Source organism: Lygodium microphyllum, chromosome 14 (assembly GCF_053477565.2).
Source record: "Lygodium microphyllum isolate KBCC chromosome 14, Lygodium_microphyllum_v1.1.10, whole genome shotgun sequence".
NCBI lineage: Eukaryota > Viridiplantae > Streptophyta > Polypodiopsida > Schizaeales > Lygodiaceae > Lygodium > Lygodium microphyllum.
The window spans coordinates 104987524-105003792 of record NC_141148.1 but is presented as its reverse complement, the minus strand read 5'-3'; the positions used below and the strand labels follow the sequence as shown (position 1 = coordinate 105003792).

The window sequence follows — 16269 nt, the reverse complement described above, 5'->3', positions numbered from 1 at the left end:
TAGAACTCTAAATATGTGATAACAAATTATCCCTGTGTGTTCCACCTCTCAAAAATATCTAAGCAAGTTTGCAAATGGGTGAGATGACAAATGTTAATAGTACTTTTCACAAGTTCAAGCATAGTTTGATTTTTTCAAACTTGTGATATGCTAGTAATCATGGTTGCAGCATTCTCACTTTTATCACATTTCATCCCATTTTCAATCCATTGAGGGAGTGATAAGACTACTCAAAGTCATGGAAGAGGTTTAAGATTGAAGACAGCACTTAAAAGATGACTCAAAGCTTGGAATGCAAGTCAAAATGAAAACATTCATTTCCTGTACATGATGCAAACTAGTTAGTAAGCTATGAGTATCCTTAGCAACTCACCTGCATGATGATTAGGCGATTGATTATATCATTCCATCAATTAAAACTCTCAAGAAGCTACACCATCCATTGCACGTCACAAAAAACATTTCTCAGAATTAATACAAAAACCTTCAACTTGACAGTTTGCAGGTTTTCCCTTCAATTTCACATGTTCTTTCAATCAACTAAAATCACCCTACGAGTTAGTTACACAATGATTAGACTCTAGAAACTAGGTTCATCTTCCTTTCCTGCAAATGCCTTCACTTGCAGTATTATCACTGAGAAAGCACGAAATAAGAGAAGGGGTACTACCATCCACTGAGTGGCGAGCTGGGCAAGAGAGATCCGTGTGAGCACTGTTATGATAGGGCTGGTGAGAGGGAGCTGCCATACCGGAGGACCTGCGCTTGCTTCTTCTCAAGGGGCTGAAGTAGAAGCTGAAGGCACTGTAGTCTTTTGTAAGAAAAGACTTAGCTGACCTGTCAGGAATGCCCTCAGGAGGACTAGGTGTAAAGCTGCTACCCACATTGTTAATCCTGCTTGGATTAGTGCTAACTATGCTTAAGTCATTAGAACCAACTACAGAGGCTACTGGTGCCTGTTTGTTGACAGTAGAATTGCGCAGCTTGTCATTGATGGACAAGGTCATGCTCTGTGGTTCCCTCTTGTATTTTGATGGCCGAAACAAATTTTTTGCATGTTCTGAATCCTCGCTGATTTCATCGATAGCAGCACGGATCACTGGTAGCCTAGCATTGAATGATTTGGTAGCCGGATTAAGGAGCCGATTAGTGCTGAGTTTCGGCTTCAAGGCAGAAGCCGACTTCTTTTCAATGACATTTGCCTGCGAATGACTAGCAGGTGGGCTTCTCACAGCACTAAATGAAAAGTAATCTCCTGCTGGGCTTGTGGTTACAGATTTAATAGTGGCCTTTGAAGACACACCCTCCACTTCCTCCTCACACAGATCAAACACATTGGATTCTTCCTCTACCCTGGAAGCTTTGATCACATTGCTAAGGACAGACATGAGAGGAGATACCTTATCAGACTTTGATCCCTCTTCTTTGGACCCATATATGTCAATGTTCCCCTCTTCATTGGATCCATATATGTCAATTTTCCCCTCTTCTTTGGACCCATCTGTGTCAATTTTCTTGATTATTTCCAAGCTTGGGACATTAGAATGAGGCATGTCAGATGCCCAATTTGTGAGAGAAAGCAGATTTTGATGCCACCTTTCTGCCACCAAGTCTCTTTTGGGACTTCTGCTATGCTTATTGGAGTTGCTGTGGTGATGATCATTGGCAGCATTGCACGTCGTCCTTCTGGTAGCTGCCCCATCATATGACAAGCGTGGTGGAATCAATGCACCATTGGACGGTCTTCTATTGGCACTACTGATGGTGCAGTCCAAAACATCAGGTGTGTTGGTACAGGGAGCTGTAGAGACAGATTTAGACCTCCTCCTTCCTTTCCTTGGGAATAGGGACGACAGCCATGAGCCTCCATTGCCATCCACACTAGCTTTTGACTCCGTTTTCATCAAATCATCGGCCAAGAGCTTCTTGGTAGCGTGTGCTACTGGAGCCGGACGGTCATGACAGCCATGTCTGCAGTTTGTATTACCTGCAACAGGTGCAACAGGTGCAACAGGAGCAGTACCATTCAAACGGGGTGAAGAAAGCAAGAGAGAGGAAGGGTCACCTTTGCACAAGCTTTCCTGAACTTCTTGCATGGACGACGAGATGAAGCTGAATGTGCTGTTGTCCTTACAGGAGAGCTTAGCATCGGCACTCTTTCTGTGCTTCTGAAAGGGCAGATCACAAGCATTGTCATGCTTCTGCAGTAGGGACCAGAGAGAGGTCTTTTTCTTCTTGTGGGGCACATCGACAGCTGCTGGGCGGCGGGACGGTTCCTGCAATAAATACTCAGGATCAGGAAGTGCAGATGGACCTGGAAGAGGAGATCCTTTGAACCTTGGCGTTGCCGCAGAGCACATGCTCCCATGGTGTCCTGTGGGATGAGTACAGAATTGAACTGCCCCTCCTACATCATCAAAGTGCTTCTTATGATAATGACAATGATGATAATGATTATGATGAGCAGCGATAGCATCATCGTAGCCCTGGTTCTCATGGTGATGAATTGAATGATCATGGCGGGGGTTCTTGCATGTTGCTGGATGCATATTAGCTCTGAAGAATGGCGTAGTCGATGCTGCGGCGTGACCTTCATGGTTACTGTGAGCATGAACTGCTCCTTGCTGCTGCTGCTGCAGTTCTTCTACTAAGCCAAGCAGACGCTCTTTCAAGCACTGAGAGCAGACCCCTACCACTGCTTGCTGAGGATGGCGCTTACACCTGCTTCTTGAACTGCTCATTGGGTAACACTTCTCTCCTTAATGATAAGGACCTTCTTCTTAATCCTCGTATGCTGTCGACATATGCTTCCAGGTATTCCTCATACCTGGAGGCCGGACTCTCTCTCTCTCTCTCTCTCTATCTCTCTCTCTCTATCTCTCTCTCTGTTTATGCTGTCGTCTTATTTCTCATATCTGGAACCAGCTCGCTCTCTCTCTCTCTCTCTCTCTCTCTCTCTCTCTCTCTCGCAATCTCTTTATGCTGTCGGTGTATCATCTTATCTCTTTCGCCTAACAGCTCCTCCCGGATATCCTCCATCCATTAACACTCTCCCGTTCGTTGCATGACTCACAGAACAATACAGCCTCCACAGACAAGAGTCACGATCGTAGAGTATCAAGTCGACCCTGCCAACCAGCCCGGTGAATTGCAGGACTAGCCCTTGTCAGCCCCCATGGCAAGGCTAAGGGAAACCATTGTCCAAAACAGAAAAGAATGTAAGATGCGACTCTCAAGACGAATAATGGACGGTGATGGCGATGGTGGCTGCTAATGATGATGATGATGGATGATTGATTGAAATGAAGTGTGGAGTACCAAGAAAGGCTCCTGGCTTTTAATGGAGTCAGCTACGTCTTTTACATTCCTCCTTTTATGATAAAATGGACGTCCCGGTCTGAAGCGGGGCATCGTCAACTGTGTATATTATATACACAGAGCGATAGATATGAATCATGATTGACGAGAGAGAAAGCCCACAGACACAGACACAGAGAGAGAGAGAGAGAATAAACTAATACCCTACACTGCAGACAAGCCTCCGTCAATACAATCCATTAACTCTACATTTGGATTTGGTATTTTGGAAGGTCAAGAGGGGAGTTCCCAAATACGACGGCGCCTTCTAATTTTGAAAAAGCTGCATTCTTTATCTCTCTCTCTCTCTCTCTCACTTTAACTGTGGTCTGTAGAGCTTTAATTCACAGCCTTTAAGCATTGCTGTGCGCGCGTTAACACAGACTAGCCACATGCCCTGTGCATGCATTCACTCGGCTTTTACTAGCTTATAGCTAGCTCCTTCACACTGTGCAGCATTCATACTCACGCTTCACAAAACTTGAGACTCGCGAGGACCAGTCCCCTGGCCCCTGGCCCTTGGGCCTTCATGCATAAGAAACCCTGGGGGCCTGGGCCACTCCGCGTTACCATTGTATTTCTTCTTCTTTTTTTGTGGAAACATGAAGTTGTATTAAAGTAAGTTAAAAAAAAAGGGGGGGAGGGTATTACAAAATTGGACTATTGCAGGAGTCCAGCCTAAACACATACTGAGCATTAACTGCGTTACATCATCATCTACTTTCTAGCTTGAGCTTCCATGGAGTTGAGTGTGCTAGTTGTTGGCTTTTCAAACATTGCTTGGAACATGGCTTCCCTTTTTTTCATCTTCCATCTTCGCTCTTCATGGATGAAAAATTTCTTCATTGCCTCTTTCTATCCCTCCTCGATAACTTGGAAAGAACTGATATTAGGATAGATTTATGGTCTGCATCCTGTAATTTGGAATTGGCTTCGAAGTTTGTATTTATGGCACATCTGGATCTCTCGGAACAAGCTCGTGTTTGAACAGGTTCAGGAGGACCCAATGTATGGTTTTAAATTTGAATTTCTGATGCAGGCTAAAGCAAAGAAAAAACAGCTAGCCAAGGATCGCAGCAAACATCAAACAACAAGGAAAAAGAAAGAGGACCCGTACGAAGGAATGGTTACCATTGTATTTCGCTTTCTCCTTTTTTCTTAGCAAGGAACACTAGGCCAACTTATTACATGAAGCCACCCCTAAGTAACATTGAGAAATGGAGAAATCTGCCATTACCGTTGGTTCCCTCTCTCTTTCTCTCTCTCTCTCTCACATAATCCCTCACATGTATCACCATTCATAAAAATATAGCAATGCCACCAACTGGGTGATGGTGTAGTGGTAAGGTGTGTGGATCGTGATGAAGGGTGTGTGAGTTCAAACCCTATGGCCATCTCCCCTCGGCAAAACTTATCGCTTCAAAATATATAGCAAAGTGAGTATAGTAAAATATAAATCCAATTTCTGATGGTCAATAATGGTATATATACATATATGTATCCAAGTGATTCAGAGGATCTCCAATCTTACTAGTCTTATCTTATCTTACTACTATATTATTTTAGCTATAGGTTCGGGGCTTTTTAAATCAAAAGTTTCTCTCTCTCTCTCTCTCTCTCTCTCTCTCTCTCTCTCTCTCTCTCTCTCTCTCTCTTACTACTATATTATTTTAGCTATAGGTTCGGAAAGCCTCGAACCTCCAGAGGGCTTCCCGAACCTACCCCCTTTTCCAAACCTCTTTTCTTTAATCAAAACCCCCTCCCCTCCTCTCTTTCTCATGTGTAATATCTCATTTTCTCTTCCTCTTCTCTTTTTTCATTAAAGCCTCATTTTCTCACCTTCCTTTTTTAAATTAAAACCCCCTTCTCTTTTTAATTAAATTCCTCCTCCCTCCCCCCCTCTCTCTCATGTGTAGGGCTTAGGTTTCCTCTCTCTCTCTTTCTCTCTCTCTCTCTCTCTCTCCTTTAATTAAATCAAACTTCTTTTTAAATCAAAAGTTTCTCTCTCTCTCTCAGTTAGATTAAACTTTTTTTAATAAAACATTTTAAAAGCTTCCTTTAATTTTTCGAACATAGTTTTTCACACACTTTGAGAATGAGATAGAATAAAAGAGAGAGAGAGAGAAGAAGAAGAATGATAAAAAGAAGAAGACGTAGAGAGAAGGGGGAGAAAGAGGAAAGAGAATAGTCTTTTTTTAATTAAACATTTTTCTTCTCCCCCTCCTCCCTCTCTCTCATGCGTAGGGCCTAGGTTCTCTCTCTCTCTCTCTCTCTCTCTCATATTAAACTTTTTAATGTAAACTTTTTGTTTAATTAAAATAAGGAGGGATACACACACACACACACACACACACACACACACAAAGAGCAAAAAAGAAAGAAGAGGAGAGGGAGGGAACAAAGAGAAAGAGAATTATAGAGAGAGAAAATATAAAATTTAAGAGAGAGAGAGAGGAAAAGAAAAAAGGAAAAGAGGAGAGAGGGGGGAGAGAGACAGAGAGAAGAAAATGAGAGAAAGAAAATAAGCAGAAGAAGAGAGAGAATTTGAACACAGAGAGAAATTAAAGAGAGGAAAGATAAATTTAAAAGAAAAAGAAAAGAAAAAAATTTAAAGAGAGAAGAAAAAAAAGAAAAAAGAGGAGAGAGAAGGAAAGGAGAGGAGAGGGGGAGAGAGAGAGAGAGAGACGAGAAGAGAGAGAATATAAACATAAAAAGAGAATTATATACAAGGAAAAGATAAAATTTACATACTTTAAGAGAGACTGAGGGGGGGAAGAAAGTGAAAGAAGAATAAGAAGAGAGAGAGAACATGTAGAGAGAATTATAGAGAGAGAAAAGATAAATTTTAAAAAGAGAGAATCAAAAATAGAGGAGAAAGAGAGAAGGAAAAGAGAGGAGAGAGAGAGAGAGAGAAGAAAAGTGTAAAGAGAAGAAAAGGGGAGAGAGAGAGAGAGAGAGAAAAGAAAAAATTTAAAAAGAGAATGAAGAGAGTGAGAGAGAGAGAGGAAGAAAAAAAAGAAGAAAAGAGGAGAGGGAGAGAGAAGGAAAAGAGAGAGAGGGGGGAGAATAAAAGGAGAGAGAGAGAGAGAATAAAAGCGGGGAGAGAAAAAAAGGAGAGAGAGAGAGAACCAGGAGAGGAAAAAAAATAAACTAAAATAGAAGGCAGAGAGAGAGAGAGAAAGAGTGAAAAAAGAGGAGAGAGAAAGATGAGAAATGGATTGTTGAGTGAAGTTGCCGCACAATAGCATGGCAACTTCGCTTGCCACTTCGCAGCAACAAAGCTGCCGCGAAGCGGCCTAGCATTCTGTGAGCGCAAAGCGCGCGCAAAACACTAGTCTCAATAAAAAAGAAGAGCTTCTATAGACATATATGTATCCAAGTGATGCATAGGATCTCCAATCTCAATAAAAAAGAAGATCTTCTATAATTTAGTTAATCAAAGTTGCCCCCTGGCATATCTAATCGCTTCAAAACATATAGCAAAGTGAGTATACTAAAATACATATCCAATTTCTTATGCTAATAATGGTATATAGACATATATGTATCCAAGTGATGTAGAGGATCTCCAATCTCAATAAAAAAGAAGAGCTTCTATAATTTAGCTTATCAAAGTTGAGCTTTCTTTTCCTCCCAAACGATTCAAACCATTTTGATATCCATGCCTAACATAGACGAGTAAAGCTATAATATGCTATTTTGTTGGCATAATGAATGATGTGACAATCGCTTCCTCCTCCTTGCACCTATAATCGACAAAAACCAAGATAGTATAAAACTAACAAAGATTATTACATTGTATGCTCATTACAAAATAAAAATACCTAGCTTGATATTTGTGGGCCACTTGGTAGGAGCTATGCAGCCTTGATGTATGGTCACAAAGTAACCCAAGTCCTTACTTTTGTGCTTCTTGCAATCCAAGAGAACACAAAAATATTGAATGTAAACTATGAGTGAGATCTCAATAAATAGGGAAAACATAATGTCTATGGAGGGATTAAAATCCACATGCTCAATTACTCTAGCTAAAGTCCTTATTATAATAGCATGGCTAATAACAGTCCACAAAGTATACTATAGATACCTTCTCATACTCAATAGCAAGACAATATCCACAATTTGCAATAGGCCTTTGTAAAACTCAAACAAAAACTAAGAAAGAGAGAGATCCACAATTTAAAATTTATTTTTCAAAAACATCATAAAGAATATCTTTAAAATACCTAAGAGAAGTAATTGTAAAGGGATACCAACAAAATCCATCTCTTAGAAAAAGCATTTCATATCATTGTACTTTCTAAAGTACATCCGTATACACAATGTTTGTAAATGGCATTTGTAGCATCTAGACTTGTTTTTAGCAAGATTTTCATATCATATGATGATTGTACCCTCCAAAATGTTACATATAGTTGGCCATTAGTAAATGCCAATGCTTTCAAATAAATACTAACAAGAAATAGAGTTTGACCTTGTGATTTATTGATTTTCATAGCTAATGGTCATTAAATAGGAAAGTACCTTTTCACAGTAATGAAAAATGAAAATTGCTAGGAATAAATGTGACTCTAAGAATAAAAACCATTTCGCCTATGTTTATCCTTGTTATTATTTTTGCATATGTCAACTTTCTCTCAAAAGCCTTGCCTATGAATCCCATGCCATTACACAATCCCTTTCTTAGATTCAAGTTTCTAAGGAGAATTGCATTGATTTTTAACAATAAAAGATGAGGAGGGAATCCACTTCCCAAGTCCAAGGTAATCAAGTACTCTACAAAGTACAAACATGAGTTATCATCTATCTTGACATGAATATGCATTATAATATTGTGTAACTTCTTCTGCATCAATTGCAATGCATAATTATTTAACTTTTCAAACTATTCTTTCATGTGCATCATATCATCATGTTTTTTATCGAACACTTGAGTAGTTAAATTAGGATGATCATGAGCACTCTATCCAAGCAATAATGCATCAATTATCTTAGATCCCTTGGGATTGTATGTCATTATTATATAAAAATCAAGTTTTCCCTTACCTCAAACTATGGCCATAGCATTTTGATATTATTGATACATATGTCTTGGTCCATTCGAAAACAAAGATTGTAAAATCACTTTTTTACCCATAGAGACACTAGTGAGTTGAATTGATTGGTTGTCCATTGCTCCAATCATATACTCCAAACCTTTAAAAAATTTTGAATGTAGAATTGATTGATTCTAACGGCACCAAGTCAATCTATATTGCTTTATGGTATAATAGGCATTTACAGTAAACTATTACAATAGTTGGCCACCACGTAACATGCATGCCTTGGTGTCTTTTCACACTTGGAGGCAAAATGCGTAAAATTGTGTTTGAGTGACATAATCCTTATTGCGTAATTCATATACATTAATTGGAATATCGTCATTATTATAAGAAACTTTTATATGCCAACTATCACCACCTTTGGAAAAGAAGGGTATATGATATTTGCATATAAGCTCTATACAAGTTTGAAATAGCAACACAGCACAGTCTCGAGTACAAACATGAATATCTCAACAATTGAGAGTATCCACACCACCTTGACTTGGCATGATAGATGCCACCTTGATTCCCATTGGATTCGAGTACTATTTATTACCTTGTTAAACATTAAGAATATTTCATTCTCAAATTCATTAGAGGGTTGTGTTGTGATTGCCTACCCACCACATATCTAAAAGCTTGTGCAAATATATTGTGCTAATGTATCATAGATTGAATCTTTCTAAGTAAGTCTAGTAAGTGATCAAGTATATCCCCTAGCCAATTAGACAACTCATGTTTAGCATCATAAATATACAATTGAGCAACCTTGGTCTTTCTTGACATTGCATATTAAGCAAGAGAAAGCCTATATAGTGATAAATCGAACCATGTAGTCTAAAAGTATAAGCATTACCAGCACCACATGAAAGATCATCAACATTTATGCCAAGTGATACAAATACAACATCACTATTATAAGCTCATATATTGTTTTTACACTCTCTACTTTGAGAATGTGCCAATGGTTGCAATGGACATTGCAATGGTAGCAACATCACTTTCCCATTTTGGCAAGAAAGTTTACCAAATAAAATTGAATGCTTACATTTGCAGTTTGTGTCTTCAAAATTTGGTTGAACATCACACACACACCTCAAAAAGACTCCTAATGGAATGTATATCTGGGTCTTAAAACCAACAATAATGTAGTTGGAGGATGAATATTCATTGGAGACAAAGTATGTAGAATGGAGAAAAAACCTCCTTTGGGGGTTAAAAATGTAAATATTGTTAATATTTAATTCACCAATCATTAAATTTTTTAGATTTTAATCATTTCAAGCATTGCTACTATCCATTAATTTTAAAAGTTTCATGTATAAGAACAACTAGTTCAATATTCCCAATAGCAATTTGGATGTGAGAACATATATTTTGAGGAGCAAAAGACATAATATCCATGAATGTGTGATGTCTCATTAAAGAGCTTCTATTGTTTGTTGAATATTATGGAAACCAAGTTCTAGAGGAGACAACATATTAATTTGAATAACCAAAGGTATCATATTTAGCAATCTATCATGTCCCATCAAAGTAGTTCCTCTGCTATGTGGTATATACAAAAATGCACACTATGTTTGTAGTTGGACCATTTGAATCCTAAGTCTAGTTATTTGACTTTGTTTATAGCTAGTCGAATTGAATAGTTACTTATAAACATGTAGGACATTGTCTCTACTAGTTCTTTGGTATGGCAATCCCATAATTATTGCAATTAAGAAAAATTTGGTTTCAAGTGATAAGTACATATTTGAGTAACTTTTTATTGATGAAATTAAGAAATAATACATTTTTCTTTCTCTTTGAAGAGATAAGAAAATAAAAATGTACTATAGACTATATACTACTAGAATCAAGTGATTTTAAAGAAAATACAATTGTCTCTATGACTATATACTACTTGATGATGACTTTCATTATGAGACTCTCTCTCTCTCTCTCTCTCTCTCTCTCTCTCTCTCTCTCTCTCTCATATAAACTTGTAAGAGAATCTCTTAAATGGCCTTAATATAGGCCTTAATAACAATGCAATGCGCAAAAGTGAACCCTTGTTAGTGGTATTTCCAAAATAGGGTGCCAATTTGCATCCACGTATGGTTATTGGCACACTGCAATTGTGATAACCTTTAACACTAATTCTTCATGGTCTTTCTTTCTTGGTTGCTCACACTTATTTGTTGGCATATTGTTGTAGTTTATTATAGCAGCATGTCATTTCAATTTCATGCATTCTATATGTGGGCAATCACTTATATTTGATAGTTACTTGATATTAGTTAGTGGATAGCTCATTCTTCTAGCACTTTCTCTTGCTTAGCCCTTGATTTGGTTATGATTTTTGGACTATTTTGTTGTCATTTATAGTAGCTCATTTGTCTTGGGATATGTTGCTATCTTCACATTCTAGTGTAAAAATTGCAAATTAAGACATTAAGACATAAGGGTGTAAAGCCTAAATGCTTTGGTGCAAATGACTGGGTTGAATTGGATAAGTTATGTAAATCTACAATCATTTTGACACTCTTTAAGGAGTTATACTATAATGTTGTCGTCGATGGGTAAGCTGCCTGGTAGTTATGGGATAAGATTCATATTGCCTATGATAAACATAGTTGTGCCTCTCAAATGTATTGGTTGAAGTAATTCATGGACCTTCGTATGAAGGAGGGGACCTCCATGTCTGCCCACTTAATTGAGTTTCATTCTATTTTCAACCATTTCTCTTAATAGTAAATTGAATTTAAGGGCAGTCTTTCTCCCTTCTTCATATTGCTTACATTACCTGAGTCATGGGATACATTTTGTACTACTATGTGTGTGAATGTACCTAATGGTGGGATGAAATTGCAAAGTGTAGAGGGTATGCTCTTGAACGAAGATGCTAGCAAAAAGAATGTAGATGCTTCTTGCAATAAATACTGTTGTGAGCAATAATTACTATTATGAAATAGACTCTCAAAGGTCTCATTCTCAATCACATGGACAGTCTTGTAGTAAGCCCTATGGCAATAAGTCCGTATTGACTTGTCACTATTGTGGGGAGCAGGGTCATATATAGCCACAGTGCCATAAAAGGAAAAGGGAAAGGATAAAGTGTAGGAAAAGAATGATGAGCATAGCATTGTCCCTAGCAAACCTAGTGCAAGATTAAGAAGATTAATGCCATGCAGACTAATTCCGATGATAAAAACACTTGCAATATTTTCTCTTGATGTTTCATAGTTGACTAATGTCTCATCTACCTAAGGTTGGCTACTTAGTTTAGAGGATTTATTTCATATCACCCCTCATCGAGAGTGTTTCCTCTCCAATTGCAATATGACAGGATCTGTCAGATTGGGTAATGACCTAGCATTGGATATTTTTGCTATTAGAGATGTCCAATGTATAGTTTCCTTGAGGTAGTATATTTACTTTGTATGATGTTTTCCATGTTCCAACTTTGACCAAAAGTATACTTTCAAATGGATAACCAGATGATACAGGTTATGCTATCTCTTTTGTTGATTTGTCATGGAAGCTTACTTGTGGGAATCTTGTCCTGGTATGAGGTGCCAAGTTTGGTATTCTTTATCCCTTGTATGTGGGTCTATCAACCATATTTTGGTAGTGGCTATTGCACCATATGTATCATTATGGCATCATCACCTTGGGCACATATCCTTAAAGGAAATAAAAATGCTTACCCATTTGTAGGATCTTCTGCCCTCCCTTGACTATTCTTTTGATCATTTTCCTTATGGCAAGCAAACCCATAGTTTATATAAGAAGTCTAGTATTATACATATAGATGAGCGTCTAGCTCTTGTTTGTTGTGATGTTTGTAGATCTATGCCCTGCAAGCCTTTAGGTGGTGTGAGTTATTTTGTTACTTTCATTAATGATTACTTACATAAGGTCTGGGCATACCCCATAAAGTAAAAATTGGACGTCTTGGCTACATTTCAACGTTGGCTTTCTTTTGTTGAGAAGAACCAGTCTAGATATATGCTAAAGTACCTACAATTCGACAATGGGAGAGAGCATGTATCTAAAGCCTTTGAGCAATTTTGTGATGAGAGGGATATGAAATGTGAGTTGACCACCTCACACATTCCACCCTAGAATGGTATGGCTAAGTGTACGAATAGGATGATTCAAGAGGAGTTCAAGAGTTAGTTTGTAGAATGCTTAACAAGACAGGCTCACTGGAAATAATTTTGGGCTAAGGTAGTTACTACTATTGTATATTTGATCAATCGATCCCCATGTATAGCTCTTGACTATCATGTTGTAGAGGAGGTATGGTCTAGAAAACCTCCATCATATACTCGTTTTCACATCTTTGGTTGTGAGGCTTTTTGCCATGTTTCTAGGGAAGCACAATAAGCTAGATCCTAAGTTCGTGAAATGCATCTTTCTTGGTTATGGAAATGTGGGTGAGATGGGATGTTACTTATGGAATCCACAAGCTCAAAAGGTCACATGTAGCCATGATTTTATTTTCCATGAGGAGAAGTAGGTCATTGAGATATGCAAGGTGATATTTTAGGAGGAGCCTCCTATTATTGTACAGCTAGCTAGAGAGCTTGCAATAAGTTGATGCTCTAGTGAGGACTGTGATGTTAGATAGGATGTACGTGTCCCATAGGTCATTTTGAGATAGTCTTCTAGAGGTATTCATTAGCTTGATCGACTTGTTCCCTCTATAAATTATGTTATGGTGATAGATATTGGTGAGTCTCTTACCTTTAATGAGGCCATGTATAAAGGTGCTAGTCACTCTTGTTAGAGGATCATGTAGTAAGAGTATGACTCACTATTGGAAAGTCACGTGTGGGACTTGGTTTCTTTGCCTAGTGAAAAATATGATTTTCCATGTAAATGGATATACAAGTTGAAAAGTCTCCCTAGATGCCCCAAGCCTAGTCTATAAGGCCAAATTGGTTACGAAGGGTTTTAACAGGGAGCATGGTATTGACTTTGATGAAGTCTTCTCTCTTGTCATTAAGATGACTACCCTACACTTGGTTTTGACTTTGGTTGCACAGCTCGACCTTGACCTATATCAGATGGATGTCAAGTCATCTTTCTTACATGGAGACTTGCATGATGAGATTTATATGCAATAGTCTAAGGGCTTTGAGAAAAAAGATAGGAAACACCTAATGTGCAAGTTGAGAAAGTGCCTTTACGGCCTTAAGCAAACACATAGAGAATGGTACCGCAAGTTTGATCTTTTCATGCATTCCTAGGGATATACCCATAATGATATGGATATGTGTTTATACATGAAGAAGGCTATTGATGGCAATCTTATGATTTTAGTACTCTATATTTATGATGTGTTGATAGCTAGGGCTCATGATGAGGTGGATACCTTGAAAAATTAGCTAAAAAAGAGCTTGGAAATGAAGGACCTAGGAAAGGTCTCATATATTCTTAGGATGCGCATCATGCGTGATAACTCTAAGGGTCTCCTTTACTTATCACATAAGTATATCCAGAAGGTTCTTGAGCGGTTTCATATGCACAATGTTAAGCCTATTGATTTTCCTTTACCTTCTCATATGAAGGTTAATCAAGCCAATTATCCATAGTTTGATGAGCAAAAGGCGAACATGGCCAAGATCCCGTATGCATCTGTAGTAGACAATTTGATGTACCATGATAGCCACTCATCTTGACATAGCATTTGCAATGGAAGTTATAGCATGCTATATGGCTACATCTAATAGGTGACATAGGGATGGCGTGAAGGGTATTATAAGGTACCTTAAGGGAACTATAGATATATACATGTGTGAGGATTTTAAAGACAACTTTTTAAGCCGAAACGAGCCCGGGAGGCCATCAAAGACCAAATTTTCATGCAAAATGAAACAGTTTTACAGATCGATGAGCTGGAGTTTTTCTAGATGGAGGTTGATGCCAGGAAGCCAATTCAAGTCTTGGTTTGTCGATTGGAGTTCGTTTGACACCCCATTTAATCCCCGCAAGATTTTGCATTATGAAGTAGCTATATGATTCAGGAGCCGAAAAGTGCATCACAATGACCATCTTTATATATTTTGAAGTCACGAAGCCAGCCATCTAGACAGATCTCAATTCAGAGCACATTTACCCCTCTGAAATTGAAAAATCCACTTGGTAGGAAGTGTGAACATGCAAAAGTATTTTGGTTTTTTTGAAACTTGAGTTTAAGCTTGTTGGGAATGAAGGGGCATGAAAACTAAACATTTTTTTGGGGGGGAAGGTGCTATTTTTTTCAGTGCACTCTCCAATCATTAAAAATTCAATTTCTGAGCTCAGGAGACCATCAAAGACCAAATTTTCATGCAAAATGAAACGATTGTGCATTGATGAGTTAGATTTTTTCTAGATGGAGCTTGATGCCACAAAGCCAATGCAAGTCTCGGTTTATCAATTGGAGTTTGTTTGATACCCCATTTAATCCCTGCAAGGTTTTACATTATGAAGCAGTTATATGATCCATGAGCCGAAAAGTGCATCACGGTGGCTAGCTTTATAGATTTTGACGTCACAAAGCTAGCCATCTAGACAGGTCTCAATTCCGAGCACGTTTGCCCCTCAAAAATTGAAAAATCCACTTGTTGATAGGAAGTGTGAACATGCAAAAGTGATCTAGTTTTTTTGAAACTTGAGTTTAAGCTTATTGGGAATGAAGGGGCACAAAAAATAAAAGTTTTTTTTGGGGGAAAGGGCGATGTTTTTTTCGGTGCCCTCTCCAATCATTAAAAAATCAATTTCTGAGCCTGCAACCTCATGAGAGGAATCCTCTTGGCTATGATCTCTACCCTTTTTTCACTCTTCATCGCCTGCTAAAATCACCCAATTTGATACATTAAACAAAGAGATATGTTTTCAATATTTCTCTCTCCTCTCTCCTCTCTCCTCTCTCCTCTCTCCTCTCTCCTCTACTGTTCTTAGGGATTAATGTAAAAGAGAGGGGGATGGGTTGAGACAGACATTTTTTGTCAAACGATGAAGTAGAAGTGGAGAGACACGTGAATCAAAGTTGGATAGATCATCAACGGCCATGGAAGAGCATTAGTAGGCCTCTAAAAACACACGTCATAATGGATGATTTTGTGAGAAAAAGATAGATTTTACCGTTTTATGATGAATTCTTGTTTGATATGATTAGTAATGTTTGGATTCGATTGCCAATTCTTTGTTTGATCAACCGTGTTGAAAAAAACATAAAAAATCAATCATATAATAATCATATATAAAACACGCAAAACTCGAGACTAGGCAATTTAAGGAAAGATAAGTGATTTTTGGATTTTTGGTGTGTATTTGCCATTCCCATGGAATGAAACAAACTAAGAAAATCATTTTTTATGAGAGCAATAAGTCTAATCTAAAAATCAATAATTATTTGTGATTTTTATAAATAAATAAAAAATTAAAGAAAAATAGAAAAAAGTAGGTTTTTGTATCATAAAAATAATAAAAAATAAGATTAATGTGTGTGAATGTATGATGGAGCTGAAGCATGAGGTTTAGCCTTAGTTCAGCCCCATTCCTTCATTAGAGCGTGTTTTTACTGCTTTCAATACAGGAAAATACATAAGAAACCATGCCCTATAGCTATCAACGCATGAAAAATCTTAAACGGTAGAGGGAGTAGGGGTTTGTTTAGTAGTTGAAGTGTGTTAAATGCTGATGATTGATGTTGCATATCATAGAGAGTTTGTAGTTTTTAAAATTAAAGGGACTAGTAGCATGAGGAAACTCAGTACTAGCTAGCCCTAAGCAACGAAGCATTCGTGTAAAAAAGAAAATCATGAAAAGAATTGACTTCACACTCTCACATTGC

The 16269-nt window shown here is 38.0% G+C and overlaps 1 protein-coding gene across 1 annotated transcript; it reads right to left on the bottom strand.

The window, feature by feature from the left end:
• Positions 1-427: 427 nt before the first annotated feature.
• Positions 428-3543, bottom strand: LOC148025935 (uncharacterized). Its single transcript, XM_087692158.1, has one exon. The coding sequence runs from the start codon at positions 2739-2741 to the stop codon at positions 594-596; it is 2148 nt and encodes a 715-aa protein (XP_087548284.1). The 5' UTR covers positions 2742-3543; the 3' UTR covers positions 428-593.
• Positions 3544-16269: the final 12726 nt, after the last annotated feature.